The sequence below is a fragment of the Geotrypetes seraphini genome, chromosome 3, assembly GCF_902459505.1.
Source record: "Geotrypetes seraphini chromosome 3, aGeoSer1.1, whole genome shotgun sequence".
Classification (NCBI taxonomy): domain Eukaryota; kingdom Metazoa; phylum Chordata; class Amphibia; order Gymnophiona; family Dermophiidae; genus Geotrypetes; species Geotrypetes seraphini.
Genome location: NC_047086.1, coordinates 5,820,771 through 5,837,597, shown reverse-complemented (window position 1 = coordinate 5,837,597; position 16,827 = coordinate 5,820,771). Strand labels below are relative to the sequence as shown.

The window sequence follows — 16,827 nt, the reverse complement described above, 5'->3', positions numbered from 1 at the left end:
GATCTAAAAATAAATCTGTTTTGTGCTAATCCGGAAAAGATACATCGCCTGAAAAATCTCACCCATTGGTCTTCAGTCTCACTTATTGGGCTGGGTCACCCTTGGTTAGTGACATTCAGTCTCGTTGAGATAGTAAATCTCACTTATTAGCCTTCAGTTTTACTTATTGAGATGGTAAATCTGACCCACTGGGCTAGGCCACCCTTGTCTGGGTGGCTGGAAGTTGGAAGGTTAAGATTTCTAATTAACCAGACCCAGCTTTTGAATATCATGGAAGCATGCTCGTGTTATGTCCACTTGGCATTCACCCAGCTAAGTGTGTAGCAGCTGCTTGCATTTAGCATTATCTTTCTCAGAAACATCTGTGGTTTGGAGAGCTCCTTGTATGAGTAGAAGAGTCTGAAATCCTTGCATTCCAACTCTTTAAGGAGGCTGTACCAGTACCAAACCACACTGTTGTCATCCCCATTAACCTCGAATCCAGGCCAATGTAGATGGATCTCAAGCACCAGCTGTCCTATCTGTTCAGTAGTCTCCTCCAGAAGCAGGTTTTCCAGAACCTTACACTCGGCACTTTCCAGATCCACCTTAAGAACATCGATCTGCAGAAAAAGGAGGAAGAGTAGAAGTTAGGACAACATGGAGTTTCCACAAACATGTGTACAGTCAGTACTCGGGAGATCTTTCAACAGTGCTATATAAGCCGCATCAAGGGCATTTCACCTAGCTGTGTCCTAACACAACTGGCCTACTGCAACTCCCTCTATGTGGGTATAACTTCTTCTCAATTGAATAAGCTTCAAATGCTTCAGAACACTGCAATTAGATTAATCTTTGGCTTAAGAAAATATGACCACTGCTTGCTTCATTGGCTTCCTATAGTTAGAAGTTGCCTCCACTGAGTCAGACCAGAGGTCCATCCTGCCCAGTGGTCCGCTCCCGTGGCGGCCCATCAGGCCTAATTGCCTGAACAGTGTCCATGACTAATTTTGTAACTGCCTCTAATCTTCTAATTCTATCCCTATTACCTACCTCTACTCCTATCTGTACCCCTCAATCCCTTTGTCCTCCAGGTACCTGTCCAGACCCTCTTTGAAGCCCTGTAGTGTGCTTCTGCTTATCACATCCTCTGGTAGCGCGTTCCATGTATCCACCACCCTCTGAGTGAAAAATAACTTCCTGGCGTTTGTTCTAAACCTTTCCCCTTTCAGTTTCTCTGAGTGCCCCCTTGTGCTTGTGGTTCCCCGTAATTTGAAAAATCTGTCCATGTCCACCCTATCTATGCCCTTCATGATCTTGAAGGTTTCTATCATGTCTCCTCTAAGTGTCCGCTTTTCCAGGGAGAAAAGCCCCAACTTCTTCAGTCTGTCAGTATATGAGAGGTCTTCCATACCCTTTATCAGCTTAGTTGCTCTTCTCTGGACTCTTGTTTAAGCTTTCCTGCATTGTGTACCATGCTCTAAATGTCAGCGCACCAGAACAGATAAGCCACTTGTTCTTCACCTCAACAAAGATTAACAGCATCCAAGGGAGTGAAATATAAAACACCCTGCTTCCAGAACCTAGAATGACCTTCCAGCACCCTTAAGAAAGAACTGAACTACCTCATCTTCAGAAAATGACTAAAACCTTACTTGTTTGATAAATACCTATCTGCTCAGTAACTCGCCTCTTTGGCGCTTCTCTTTTGTTGTGCTTTATCTATTCCTGATATGTATGAAAATATTTGCTTGTATACTCCCTTCAAAGGTACTACAGTTAGATTGTCAGCCATTGGGACAGAGGGAAATTACTTAAAGTACCTGATTAGGCTTTTAACCATTGTATAAGTCAAATTTTATATTGTTTTGTAAACTGCTTCAAAGCCAGTATGGTGATTTGGCGTATATAAATACTGTATTAAATTAAGTTATCATGACGAAATTCAGCTTCTCTTTCTTTAACTAATCTGGATAGCTACAGGTAATCAATGGTCCATTTATACATTTAGTACTTTTGAATATGTGTTTTCCAAGTGCCCGTGGCCAGCATTTAAAAAAGCCCTGCTTGACAGCATTTGCAGAGTACTGACCTGGAACTAAATCATTAGAATGAAAAATCCTTTGAATAGCTACTGTGCACACGCCAGGAACTTGAAAAAACTAAATATCTAATTTATAAAGGCATAAGCGAAAAGAAGAGGGAGACCTCAGTCTGTTATCTAGAATTTATTTTTTTATTTATTTATTCAGTTGTCTATACTGTTCTCCCAGGGGACCTCAGAACGGTTTACATGAATTTATTCAGGTACTCAAGCATTTTTCCCTGTCTGTCCCGGCGGGCTCACAATCTGCCTAATGTACCTGGGGCAATGGGGGGATTAAGTGACTTGCCCAGGGTCACAAGGAGCAGCGTGGGTTTGAACCCACAACCTCAGGGTGCTGAGGCTGTAGCTTTAACCACTGCACCACACACTCCCCTCTAGAACATACCTTTATCCAGCATGGTGAGACCTCATGTAGAATATTCTAATCTAATCTAATTCTTAGTCTTATATACCGAATCGTCTCCTAGAAATAGGAGCTCAATTTGGTTTACATAATTAAACATAGAAACATAGAAGATGACGGCAGAAAAGGGCTACAGCCCATCAAGTCTGCCCACTCTGCTTACCCACCCCCTGTCTATGCCCTAATGACCCAATTTCCTTATCTTGACCCTCGTAGGGATCCCACATGGGTATCCCATTTATTCTTAAAGTCTGGCACGCTGTCTGCCTCGATGACCTGCACTGGAAGCTTGTTCCAATGATCAACCACTCTCTCTGTGAAGAAATACTTTCTGGTGTCGCCATGAAATTTTCCGCCCCTGAGTTTGAGCGGGTGCCCTCTTGTGGCCGAGGGTCCCTTGAGAAAAAAAATATCATCTTCCACTTCGACACGTCCCGTGAGGTACTTAAATGTTTCGATCATGTCTCCCCTCTCCCTACGTTCCTCAAGAGTGTAGAGCTGCAATTTGTTCAGTCTCTCTTCGTACGAGAGACCCTTGAGCCCCGAGATCATCCTGGTGGCCGTCCGTTGAACCGATTCAATTCTGCGCACATCTTTACTGTAATGTGGCCTCCAGAATTGCACACAGTACTCCAGATGAGGTCTCACCATGGCCCTGTACAACAGCATTATGACTTCAGGCTTTCGGCTGACGAAACTTCTATTGATACAACCCAATATCTGCCTTGCCTTAGATGAAGCCTTCTCCACTTGATTGGCAGTTTTCATGTCTGCACTGATGATTACTCCTAAATCTCGTTCTGCTGAAGTCCTAGTTAAAGTTTCTCCGTTCAAGAAGTACGTCCTGCATGGATTTCCGCTTCCGAGGTGCATGACCTTACATTTCTTAGCATTGAAGCCTAGCTGCCAGGTTGAGGACCAACTTTCCAATATAAGCAGGTCCTGCGCCATATTAGATCACAAAGAAAGATCCTTTAACATTCATTGGAGCTACTGCCTAAAATGCGATGAAACATAGTGGTTTTTAAGGTTTTGCAAGAGATCTGAAGAGAGAAGCACGATCTAATTTGAGGAGGTAGTCCATTCCATATCGCAGTTAGTAAGGATGGAAAGGAGCGTGAAATTTTACTAATGGACTTGATTCCTCTTAATGATGGAAAAGAGAGCTTATATGAGTTGCTCTCATGCCTGAAGATCTCATGGTGTTTGAGATAAAGACATCAAAGGAACAAATAGGCCATGTAAAATTTTTAAAGACTATACAGGCACATTTATTTATTTCAATTTTTTTTTTTTGCCCAACCTCCCAAAGGAACCCAGAACGAGTTACAAAGTACATCCATAATAATCGAGACAGGACAGAGATGACATAATTTACAATATAGACAGGACAATAAAACATATGCACTAAGTAGCATCTGGTGAGATTAGGAGGTGTAGGTGCGTTGACTGAGTGGCATTTCTGGGTGAATGATTTTAAGGCGCTGGGTTTGTAAAGAGGAAGGTTTTCACAGCCTTCCTGAAGTTCCAGAGTCCATCTAGTGATCTAACAGATGGGGGGATGGTGTGCTAAAGTCTGGGTATGAAATGTGAGTAGGAGCGTTTGTGGGCTGTTTCAGATTTGAGGGAGCGGCCAGGAGGTATGGTCAGTCGTTTTCTCCTTGGGACCCCAGTGGTCACTTTGGGAAGTAGATTTGTAGTTTAGTTTTCATGTAGTACGGAATCGTATCATGGAAGGTTTTGAAAGCGAGGACCAGGGCCTTGAAGGTGCAGCATTTTTGAATGGGCAGCCAGTGCATGGAAGCTAATGCAGGGATAACATGGTCACAGAAGCCTAGGTTTTTCAGAAGGCGGATTGCAATGTTTTGCACCCTTTGGAGGCGAGAGAGAGTTTTGGTAGGCAGGCCCACTAGTAGAGTGTTACAATAGTCTACATGGGATAGTACAAAAGCGTAGAGTTGTAGGGCAAATTTGGGTTCTAAGAAGAATGCACGTATGGTTTTTAGCTGGCGGAGGTAGTAGAAGGAGGATGATACTAGTTTGGATACGTGATCTGTCATTGATAAGTTAGAGTCAAGAGTTACTTCTAGGCTGCGGACATTGTCTTTGGGTGTAAGGGTGTTTGTGCCCCAGGAAAAGGACAGATTGGGGTATACGCATAGATCTTTGTGGATCCAGAGAAGTTCTGGCTTGGATTCATTTAACTGTAACTTGTTCCTGATCATCCAGGTCTTTATTTCAGTTAAACAAGATTGGAGGTTATAGATTTGTGTGTCTCTGTGACAGTCTAAGGGACTATAGAGTTGAAGGTCATCAGCGAAAGAGTGGATTCTGATTCAGTGTTTTCCCGCTATGTCCAGTACTGGTTTGACATAGAGGTTGAAGAGGAGAGGTGATAGTAAGGCTCCCTGAGGCACTCCGTAGTGTAGTGGTTTGGGTTCAGATAAGGATTTTCCTAGTGGAACTCTCTACAATTTGTCTGTCAGGAATGAAGAGAACCGTTGAAATGCGATGTCATGGAATCCGATGAACTTTAGCCTGGACAAGAAGAGAAAGTGGTCGATGGTGTCTAAGGCGGCACTGAGGTCTAATAGTACCAGCAATGCATCATTTCCGTCATCTAGGATTTTCCAGCAGTCATTTAGGATGTCTAAAAGCACTTTCTGTGCTGTGGTGTTTCCTGACACCCGATTGGAAGTTGGAGAGGGTAACGTTTGTCTCCATGAAGTCTTGCAATTGCGTGAGTACTGTCTTTTCCAATATTTTTGAGATGAATGAGAGGTTTGAGACAGGTCTGAAGCAGCTTGGGTTGTCTGGGTCCATGGTTGGTTTTTTCAGGAGTGGTTTTATTATGGCAGATTTCCAGCTTTATGGAACTACACCTGTCATAAGGGACTTGTTTATTAGGGGTAGGATGGATTCCAGGAATACCTCATTTGTGTCCAGGAGTGTAGTGGAGGGACATGGGTCCAGGATCGAGGTTGTGGGGCATACGGAATTGATTATGGTTTTGAGGTCATTGTGGGAGATTGGTTTAAAACTGTTTAAGGTTCTTTCTTAAGTATATTGTCATCTTGGGCGGTCTCTGGGATGTGTGGGAGTGCTTTGGCCTCTGAGTCCAGATTTGCGCATATCTTTGATATTTTGTCATGGAGGACGGTGGAGAGTGATTTGCAGTCTAGGTTCGTTTACTGGGAATACATTGGACCTTGGGATGAGGGGAATAGATTTTTTATTATTGAGAAGATGGCCTTTGATCTGCTTGGGACCTCGGATAGTAGAGCGGTGAAATATGCTTTCTTTGCTTCATGTGTGGCTAGTTTGCAGCCGGTTTTTCCAGGAGGATTTGTCCTCGTCACAGAGTTTTGCGCCAAGTATTTTCTGCTTTTTTGTACTCTTAGGTCTTCTGTAAACCAGGGTGAAGAGAATGATCATGAGTTAGGTTTGGTCACCTTGACTTTTGTTAGATTCTTAGTGTTTTGATGCCTGAATGCCAGGTCAGTGCCTTTTGTTCTAGGGAGTTTGTGCTTAGTTGTAGTTTGGAAATGCTGTGGGAAAATGTGGTTGGGTTTACTGACTTTGGGTTGAATGTAATTGTTTCCTGGGAATTTGTTCGGTCTGCTGCCTCTTTAACTCTGGTGTGCAGGCTGAACGTTATTATATGGTGGACAGTCTAGGGCACTGTTCTTCAACCGCTGGTCCATGGACCAGTGCCGGTCTGCAGGAAATTTCTGCCAGTCCACTTAGGGCTGGCGAGATTGAGATATTTCCACCTGGTCCATGTCAGGCCGGAGAGATCATGGGGAGCTTCCAACAGTGGCTTTCTCCCAGGGCAGTGATTCAGGAAGGCAGCCTTGGGGCTTTTGTTGAGTCACGGCCGTCTCTGATAATGCAACTTCCTCTTTCCTCAGAGGCGGTGCGACCCAACAAAGGACCTGAGGCTGCCTTCCTGAATCACTGCACTGGCAAGTAAGGAGAGCTGCTGGGAGGGAAGAAAACCACTGTTGGAGGCTGGGAAGCTGCTGGGCATGGTAAAAAAAAAAAAAAAAAAAGGGACAGCTGCTACTGGACCTGGAGGGAAGGATAAGGAGGGATGCTGCTGGGAGGGGAGGAGGGAAAGGAGTCTGGGAAGCTGCTAGGCAAGGGAAAAAAAGGGACAGCTGCTACTGGACCTGGAGAGGGAGAAGGAGAGATGCTGCTGAGAGGGGAGGAGGGAAAGGAGTCTGGGAACCTGCTGGACAAGGGAAAAAAAGGGACAAGCTGCTACTGGACCTGGAGAGGGAGGAGAGATGCTGCTGAGAGGGGAGGAGGGAAAGGAGTCTGGAAAGCTGCTGGGCAAGGGAAAAAAGGGACAGCTGCTACTGGACCTGGAGGGAAGGAGAAGGAGAGATGCTGGGAGGGGAGGAAGGAAGAGAGTTACTGCTGGACAGGAGGAGGAAGGAAGGGAGAAGGAAAAAAGGAAGGAAACAGCTAGCAGAGTGATAAGAGGAGGGGAAGGGGAGAGACAGGCATGAGAAAGTAGAGAGAATGATGATGGGAAGGGTTCAGCAGAGAAATAAGCAGAGAGGGACAACGAGGCTAGATCTAGTGTAGGAAAGATAAAAATGAAAGCAGTGAAGCTGGAATGAATGATGTAAAAAGAGAGGAGGCACAGGCTGGATGGAAAGGGGAGAAGGGCATAGAAAGAAGTCAGATACATATGGAAGGGGGAGAGGGCAGACAGTGGATGGAATGAGCAGATGCTGGATTGAAGAGACTGGGCAGACGCTGGAAGGAAAAGAGTGAAAAGAAGATGAAAGCAGAAACCAGAGACAACAAAAGGTAGAAAAAATAATTTTATTTCTTTTTTGTCAGAATATATCAGATTTGAAATATATATCCAGCTAGAGATGTAACTGGGGACTGCAAAGTCCAGGGCTCTCTGTGACCAGGGGGCACTCCCCTAACACTATTCCTGTCATGTGTGACTTCAGTATACTGTTAGCATGATATTTCTGTAGCATTCTGTAATAACTTGGCTTGTTCAGTTTTCTTGATAGTAGAGGGGATATATGTGAAGGGGAGGGGAAACATGGATTTTGTTGGTCCTTGCTCTGTATATTTGTATTTATAAAATGACAATTGTACAGAATATTGGGTTTTTTTATACTTTAATAAAATGTAAAATCATAACTGTGGCTTGTGCAGATGGGATCAGATGGTTTGCGTGGACCGAGCTTGCGGAGACGGGGCGGAAATGGGTTTTTTAAATTTCAGTCTTATTAGTTTGCCGGCCACAAAATAATTCTTTTATTTCTGCCGGTCCACGGGTGTAAAAAGGTTGAAGAACACTGGTCTAGGGGACCACGATGTTTGTCGGCGAGGATGTTTTCTGGTCAATTTGTGGACTGTCTGGGAGAAAGATTAGGTCCAGTGTGTTTCCAGAGGAATGAATGGGAGAGGTGACTTATTGAGTGAGTCCCAGATCTGACAGTGTTTTGATGAAATCTCGTGGGGCACCCGTGACTTCTGGGTAGTCCACGAAGTTGAGGTCTCCTAGGACTATGATTTGTTTATGGTTTATAGACAGGTTGCTTATAATGGTTAGCAGTTCATCGAGCGCAGACATAGGAGAGAGGAGGGTGCTCTGTAGACTAGTATGATCATGATTTTTTTGTCTTGGCCTATTGAGAAAATGAGGCATTCTAGGTCTGGTAGTGTTATGGAGTGTATTTGGCATGGGACTTGGCGATCGCTGCCACCCCTCCCCTTCTCATTGGGATGGGAGCATGCCAGTGCTTGGTATCCCTGAGGGCATAATACATCCAAGGTGGCTCCATCGTTATCTTTGAGCCATGTTTCCGTCACTAGTAGGAGGTCCCATTTATACTCTGTGATGGCGTCTGTAAGGACGAGGTCTTTGCCATTTACAGATCTGACATTCACTATGGCTGCTACGACGTGTGCAATGGGGGTGTATATGTCTGTGTTAGTTTGATCTTTATGAGGTTGTGGGTATTGATTGTCTTGGGCTTTACACGGTAGCAGCTTCTTAGGTCTCCATATCGGCCCTGGCCAGTGATGGTGGGTATGTGATATGCCATCATGGGGGAGTATGAGTGTGATGGCTAGAAGGGGGCACAGTGTATTGGCTTGATTGTGAGTATGGTTTTTAGGCTGGTCCTTCTTGGACCACACGAGGACCATGCAGATGGCCTTTGGGAGAGATTCACTTGCTTAGCTGCCCTTTATAGGGCTGAAGGGCATAGCACTTTGAGCTCTGGGGAAGAAGCGGAGAGAAGGAGCTTGGAGATGGATGTCAGAGAGATGGAATCTCGGTGCAGTGAGGGAGACAACTGGCTTCCTTCCCCTCAATGTATTGAAAAAGGTGACTGCATGCTGCAACAGGAGCCCCTAAGGGCTGAAGAGGAATGTACTGTGAGCTCTGGGGAGAAGGGGTGGGGCTTCCCACCAAAGAGGATCAAGCAGTAGTGCTGCCTGATTCGCGATTTGAATCGATTTACCAATTCACTTTGGGTCAATCGATTCGAATCGATTCATTTTTTTTTTTAAATTGGCCATGCCGATTTGAGGCCCAACCTTCCTCCCCGTGCCTTCAGGTTTAGTTTTAATACACAGCATTTTTGGCAAACCCAAAAGACAGCAGAGGCCTCTCATGGAGCGCAAGGAGAAAGTAATGTAGTACCCTCCCCCTCCATCAGCCACGGACCGCACATGCTCATGGGAATTCCGCACCTTTACCCAGTCCCGGCATCTGGTGCACTCGTTCCAAGCCCTGCCTCCCCTGCTTGCTTCCTCGCCAGTTTCGCTGTTGAAATGAAGCCATGCGCCTCATGACAGCTGCTTCACCAAAACAAAAAACTGAGCTTCCTTCTGAAGACGAGCTGGTAGTTCAGTGAATGGAGGGAGGGGAAATTTACACGTTGCTTTGTAGCCCTTTTCTCCACTCACCCCTTTCAAACCTACAGTTTGGCGCGATCTGATCTGAAACTACTTGCACAGATTCTGTGCGAGTAGTTTCAGATCAGATCGAGCCAAACTATAGGTTCAAAGAGGTGGGGTAGGGTGAAGAAAAGGCTACAAAGCAACGTGTAAACTTCCCCTCCCTCCCTTCGCTGAACCAACAGCTCGTCCTCAGAAGGAATCAGAACGCTCTGACATTGTTACTCTGTGGAGAAAGGGGAAGGGGGGAAGACACCTAATGGGGAGGGGGATAAGTTTTTTTTCTCAAGAGGGACAGAGAATGTGTGTGTGCTGCAGAGTCCATTCAAACCTCATTCCCCAGCAGCTAGGAAACAAAGGTGGGTTGCAAGAGCCAGAGTGAGTTAATCAAAGTTGTAGGATCATGCAAAAAGCAAGTCGTGCTTTCTTTAGATGCTCTTGTGGATTGTACGAGGTTGATTTTTCCTGGCTTCCTTTTCTGGTTTTGTGAAACGTAAGGAAGGCTTCTGCTTGTTTCCTCTTCAAGTTTTGACCTAGGTATTCATTGTATTTGGGATCGCCTCACTTCTAGACAATGATGGAGTGACCATAAAATGAGTTTTCACAGTCCACACCTTATGCTCGTGGTTTCAAACCAGACCCTCTGGAGTTTTGCAGTGTGCAGAATGCAGCAGCTTTCCAAATACAGGCAAGCAATTTTGTAGTGCAAGAGACTGTAGGCCAGGGGGGAAGCCAGAGGATGCTACAAAGAAGAGGGGAACATGCAGGCCTTTGGGGGCAGAGGACCCTGGTGTAGAAATACACGGACGAAGGGGTTCAAAGAGACATGCATATGCCGGACAGGGGGGAGAGAAGAAATAATGGGTCTAAAAACAGAGGAGAGGGAGAGAGATGGTGGACAATGGGATTTAGGGAGGGAAGGAACAGAAAAGGAGAGAAGTTGGGCACAAGGGATGGTGTGGGGGGGATAGAGATACTGGATAGGAGGGTAGTTGGGAAGAGAAAAGAGGAGCTGGTAGACCCTGGGGTGGTGGGGAAGGAGGGAGAGATGCTGGATGAAAGGGTAGTTGAGAAAAGGAGAGATGGTGGATCTGAGGATGGTGAAGTCCATCACTGCAGCTGTGGGGATGGAGACGAAAAAACGGAAAGACGCCAGACCTATGGGGGAGGGAAGGGGAGGACAGAGATGGAAGATGGATGGTTAGCACAGAGAAAGAAGAAAACAACAAATGGGCAGGAGATCCTGGCAAGCGAATTATCTGATTTTAATAATGACAGCCAATAAAAGGTAGAAAGAATAATTTTATTTTCTGTTTTGTGATTACAATGTGTCACATTTGAAATGTGTATCCTGGCAGAGTTGGTATTAGACTGCGAACGTGAGCTAGAATTTAACAGAGAGAGGAAAAGTATTTTTTGTTTGTTTATTTTGTTTACATCACAGCACCAGTGTGGGTAGGAGAGGGCAAAGGGGGTGGGGGTGGGGTGGGTGAAGAGGCTATAAAATAAACCCACCAGGATGTTTGAAAAAAACATCCAATTGGGCAGGAAAATCGAATTGAGAAATCGATTCAATAGGCTGAATCAAATCAAAATATTTTTTCCTGAATCGGGCAGCACTAGTGTGTACATAAGAACATAAGAAGTGCCTCTGCTGGGTCAGACCAGAGGTCCATTGTGCCCAGCAGTCCGCTCGCGCGGTGGCCCATCAGGTCTAGGACCTGCATAGTAGTCTTCTATATGTACCCCTCTATCCCTTCAATCCCTTTTTTTTTTCTTTTCTTATCTATATCCTTCTAACTGTACCCTTCTTCATCCTATATCTTCCCTATCTATATCCCTCAATAACTTCTTTCAAGAATATATCCAATTTTTCTTTGAAACCCTGTAAAGCACTCTGTCCTATTACACCCTCCGGAAGCGCATTCCAGATATCCACCACCCTCTGAGTGAAGAAGTACTTCCTTGCATTGGTTCTAAACCTGTCCCCTTTTCATTTCTCCGAGTGCCCCCTTGTTCTTGTAGTTCCCCGTAGGCTGAAGAATCTGTTCCTCTCCACATTTTCAATGCCCTTCATGATCTTGTATGTCTCCTCTGAGTCGCCGCTTTTCCAGGGAGAAGAGCCCAGTTTCTCTAGCCTGTCTGCGTATAAAAGGTTTTCCATACCCTTAATCATACATGTAGCTCTTCTCTGGACCCTCTCAAGTATTGCCATATCCTTCTTCAGGTACGGCGACCAGTACTGAACACAGTACTCCAGATGCGGTCGCACCATCGCTCAATACAGCAGCAGGATAACTTCCATCGTTCTGGTCGTAATACTCTTCTTGATGATACCCAACATTCTGTTTGCTTTCCTTGATGCTGCTGTGCATTGTGCTGATGGTTTCATTGTGGTGTCCACCAGCACTCCCAAGTCCCTTTCAAGGTTGCTCTCCTCCAGTACCAACCCCCCCATTTTGTAGCAGAACCTCGGGTTCTTTTTCCCCACATGCATGGCCTTGCATTTCTCCACATTGAAGCTCATCTGCCATTTATTGGCCCACTCCTCCAACTTGTACAGCAGGAATGATTTGCTGCTTATTGACAGCAAAGAAATTAAGACTTAAATGGTATAGGAAGGGGAGAATTGAGAGATGCCTGATATACTTGGGGTGGAGCGGGGGAGCAGAGGAGGGAGATGCAGGGATAAGGGTTCTTATTCCCACCCACTATCAAAAATTGGATGCCTGGCTATATCGCTACTGAGGATGAGCATAGCATAGCAGTCTCACCTTCCAGTGTCCAAACTCATTCAGAATGGTGCTCAGTGTTTTGATCCTGCTGTGGACTTTGTGAATGGAGATAGCTGGATTTGGATCCCTCCAGTTAATGGCCAGGCGATGGTACCAGAGGTGCTGCCCCTCCTGTACATGGCTAAGTTTGATACTGGGGTCAAAGCGGTGAACATCACATCCTCCCTCAGCCATGCTGACCTCAAACTGGTTATCCGGAGCTCCAAGTCCGAAAAAGGAAAGAAAAGACAGTTCTGTTCAGAACACAGTTAGGAGGTAGTGTGCCTTTATAATGGACTTCCATTTCATGACTTGTGGTGGAAGATGTACTGAGATAAATTGACAAATTAAAGAGTGATAAATCACCGAGACCAAATACTAAACATCCCAGGGTACTGAAGTATAACTTGTCATTAAAATCATCTGTAATACTTGAAGATTGGAGGATGGCCAAAGTTACACCAATTTTTAAACACGGTTCCAAGAGCGATCCGGGAAGCTACAAACTGGTAAGCTTTACTTCAGTTCTGGATAAGATAGTTGAAACTATTATAAAGAATAAAATTACGGAAGAAGGGGAAAGCCGATAGTTGACCAAGAGTCGATGATTCAGGAACAGGTATACACAGAGGATACCGTGCAGGAAGATAGCGAGGAAAACTAACTGGATCATAGGCAAGACAGAAATCCTGACGGATCAAAAGAGACACAAGAGGGAAGGAAATACAAGAAAATAACAGGCCGCAAACTCAAGTGTATGTACACGAACGCAAGGAACCTAAGGAATAAGAGGGGGGAAATGGAAGCTATGGCACAAAAAGATAACCTTGACATCATCGGCATCACGGAAACATGGTGGAATGAGGAAAATGTTTGGGACACTGTGCTACCGGGATACAAGCTATATCGCAGAGACAGAGTGGGTCAAAAAGGTGGGGGTATTGCCCGATACATCAAAGAGGGAATTGTGTCTACCGGAGAGAACACGCTGGAAACGAAAAATAAGGTAGAGTCTATATGGGTCAAAATTCCGGGAACAAATGGAACAGAAATGAAGATCGACATCTACTACCGATCCTCAGGGCACTATGAAGAAATTGATGGAGAAATGATGGACGAGATTAAACGCAACTGCAAGGGAGGCAATGCAATTATCGTGGATGACTTCAACTATCTGGGGATAGACTGGAACCTAGGCACCTCCGGCTGCGCTAGGGAGACCAAGTTCCTGGATGCTGTAGGTGATTGCTTCCTGGAACAACTTGTCAAGGAAAATACAAGAGGAAATGCAATTCTGAACTTAATTCTAAATGGACTGCGAGGACCGGCACAAGGTGTAGAAGGGATGCTGAGAAACAGCGATCACAACATGATCCGCTTTGACCTGGATGCAGGGGCGAAACATCGGTCCAGGATGACGGCCACGGCACTGAACTTCCGAAAAGGGAATTCGAAGGGATGAGACTCATGGTGGGGAAGAAGATTAAGAAGAGGATAAACACTGTAAAAATGCTAGAGCAAGCATGGTCCCTTTTTAAGGACACAATCACTGAGGCACAAAATCTATATATACCGCGTATAAACAAGGGATCCATTAGGAAAAAAGAACAAGGAACCAGCGTGGCTCACTGTAGAGGTAAAAGAAGCGATCAGAGACAAGAAAACTTTGTTTAAGGAATGGAAAAGGTCAAGAATGGACGAAAACTGGAATAAGCACAAACAATATCAATGCAGGTTCCATAAGGTGGTAAAAGGGGCCAAAATAGACTACAAGGAAAAAATAGCTAAGGAGGCAAAAAACTTCAAGCCATTCTTTCGATATATTAAGGGGAAACGACCCGCAGAGGAAGCAGTGGGATGACCATGGAATAAAGAGAGTGCTAAAGGAGAACAAAGCAATCGCCAACAAACTGAACACATTTTTTGCGTCTGTATTTACCAAAGAGGATAAACACAGCATACCAGAACACATCAGGCTATATGCTGGAAATGAAGACGGGAAACTGACAGGGTTGACGGTCAGTCTAGAAGAGGTATGCAGGCAGATCGATGGGATTACGAGCGATAAATCCCCAGGACCGGATGGCATCCATCTGAAGGTCATCAAGGAACTGAAAGGGACTATGGCTGAACTGCTTCAACTAATAGCCAAACTGTCGATCGAATCTGGAAAGATTCCGGAAGACTGGAAGGTGGCGAATGTTATGCCAATCTTCAAAAAAGGTTCGAGGGGAGATCCGGGAAACTACAGACCGGTGAGTCTGACCTCGGTACCGGGAAAGATGGTAGAGGCACTGATAAAGGACTGCATCATTGTTCACCTTGACGGACATGGTCTGATGAGGACCAGCCAACACGGTTTCAGCAAAGGCAGATCTTGTTTGACGAACTTGCTGCACTTCTTTGAGGGAGTAATCAGGCAAATAAGGGCGACCCGGTCGACATTGTATATCTAGATTTTCAGAAGGTGTTTGACAAGGTTCCACATGAACGACTACTTCAGAAAATTGTGAGGCGTGAAATACTCATGTGGATTAAAAACTGGCTGGAGCATAGGAAACAGAGAGTGGGGGTAAATGGACAATACTCGGACTGGAAGAGCGTCACCAGTGGGGTGCCACAGGGCTCAGTGCTTGGACCCAAGCTCTTCAACATATTTATAAACAATCTGGACATTGGTATGCTGGTGAGGTGATTAAATTTGCAGACGATACAAAGTTATTTAGAGTAGTGAAGACACAGGAGGATTGCGAAGATGTGCAACGTGACATAATCAAGCTCAAGAAATGGGCATCGACATGGCAAATGAGGTTCAATGTGGATAAGTGTAAAGTGATACATGTCGGTAACAAAAATCTCATGCACAAATACAGGATGTCAGGGGCGGTACTTGGAGAGACTTCCCAGGAAAGAGACTTGGGAGTTTTGATCAACAAGTTGATGAAGCCATCCGCATAGCGGCGAAAAGGGCGAACAGAATGCTAGGAATGATTAAGAAGGGGATCACAAACAGATCGGAGAAGATTATCATGCCACTATACTGGGCCATGGTGCGCCCTCACCTGGAGTACTGCGTTCAGCATTGGTTGCCATACATGAAGGACACGGTACTACTCGAAAGGGTCCAGAGAAGAGCGACTAAAATGGTTAAGGGGCTGGAGGAGTTTCTGTACAGTGAGAGATTGGAGAAACTGGGCCTCTTCTCCCTTGAAAAGAGAAGACTGAGAGGGGACATGATCGAAACATTCAAAATACTGAAGGGAATAGATTTAGCAGATAAAGACAGATTGTTCACTTTCTCCAAGGTAGGGAGAACGAGAAGACACTCTCTAAAGTTGAAAGGGAATAGTTTCCGTAGAAACGTAATGAAGTTCTTCACCCAGAGAGTGATAGAAAACTGGAACGCTCTTCCAGAGTCTGTTATAGGGGAAAACATCCTCCAGGGATTCAAGATAAAGTTGGACAAGTACCTGCTAAATTGGAACGTATGCAGGTGAGGCTGGACTCATTTAGAGCATTGTTCTATGATCTGGGGGCCGCTGCATGAGCGGACTGTTGGGCACGATAGACAACTGGTCTGGCCCAGCAGCGGCAATTCTTATGTTCACACATTGAGGCAAAGTAAAACCAGGCCTAAATCACTGCATCTAACTTAAGCGCATAAATTGTAGAAAAGGCCACAATCTGCCCATGCTCCATTCCTGGCCACACCCCTTTTTTTGATTCACCCACTAGAACTATGTCACACCTACTAAATTGTACACGTGGAGGGGCATAATTGAAAGGGATGTCGAAGTCCCTTTTTGTCTAAGTTGCAAGTCGTCCAAAGTAAAAAAAACAGCCTAGGACACATTTTCGAAAAATACGTCCAAAATTTTTTTGTTTTGAAAATTGTCTATACATCCTGCCGATCTGATCGTCCATCTTTATACCACATTTTCATCTAACTTTTCGTCCAAACAAAAACGCCTAGAATTTGCCCTATTGGACGTGGGAGGGGTCTGCAAAGTGATGGACTGAACACCCAGACATGGCACCTAAATAGTGGGTTACCTTACAGGGCACTGCTGTGAACTTCACAAAAATGGTACCATGTCTTCTCCTCACTACAGCTCCCTTATAGGTCATGATGAGCCCCCCAAACCGCCTCCAGAATCCCCTAGACTCACTTATCTACCATCTAATCTGATTAGCTTTTTTGACTAGGTTACTAGACAACTGGACGCCGGAGAGTCACTGGATGTGGTATATTTGGACTTCAGCAAAGCATTTGATAGCGTCCCTCATTGAAGATTACTGAACAAGCTAAAATCGATAGGATTAGGAGACATTCTAACTACATGGATTGAGGATTGGCTGAGCGGCAGACTTCAGAAGGTGGTGGTGAACGGTACCCCATCCGAAGCGTCGGATGTGATCAGTGGAGTGCCACAGGGATCGGTCCTGGGCCCGATTCTATTCAACTTATTCATAAGAGATATGACGCAAGGACTTAGAGGAAGGATATCACTGTTCGCCGACGACGCCAAACTTTGCAACATAGTAGTCAGATGCTTATTACCTGATAATATGACACATGACCTACTGCTGCTGGAACAATGGTCAAATACTTGGCAGCTAGG

General features: G+C 45.2%; 1 protein-coding gene across 1 annotated transcript; it reads right to left on the bottom strand.

Annotated features, from left to right (window-relative positions):
* Positions 1-279: 279 nt before the first annotated feature.
* METTL24 (methyltransferase like 24) lies at positions 280-12,430 on the bottom strand. The gene is made up of 2 exons (XM_033938483.1): positions 12,206-12,430; positions 280-602 (listed from the first exon to the last, which is right to left on the bottom strand). The coding sequence occupies exons 1-2, from the start codon at positions 12,398-12,400 to the stop codon at positions 288-290; spliced, it is 510 nt and encodes a 169-aa protein (XP_033794374.1). The 5' UTR covers positions 12,401-12,430; the 3' UTR covers positions 280-287.
* Between the last annotated feature and the right edge of the window lie 4,397 nt (positions 12,431-16,827).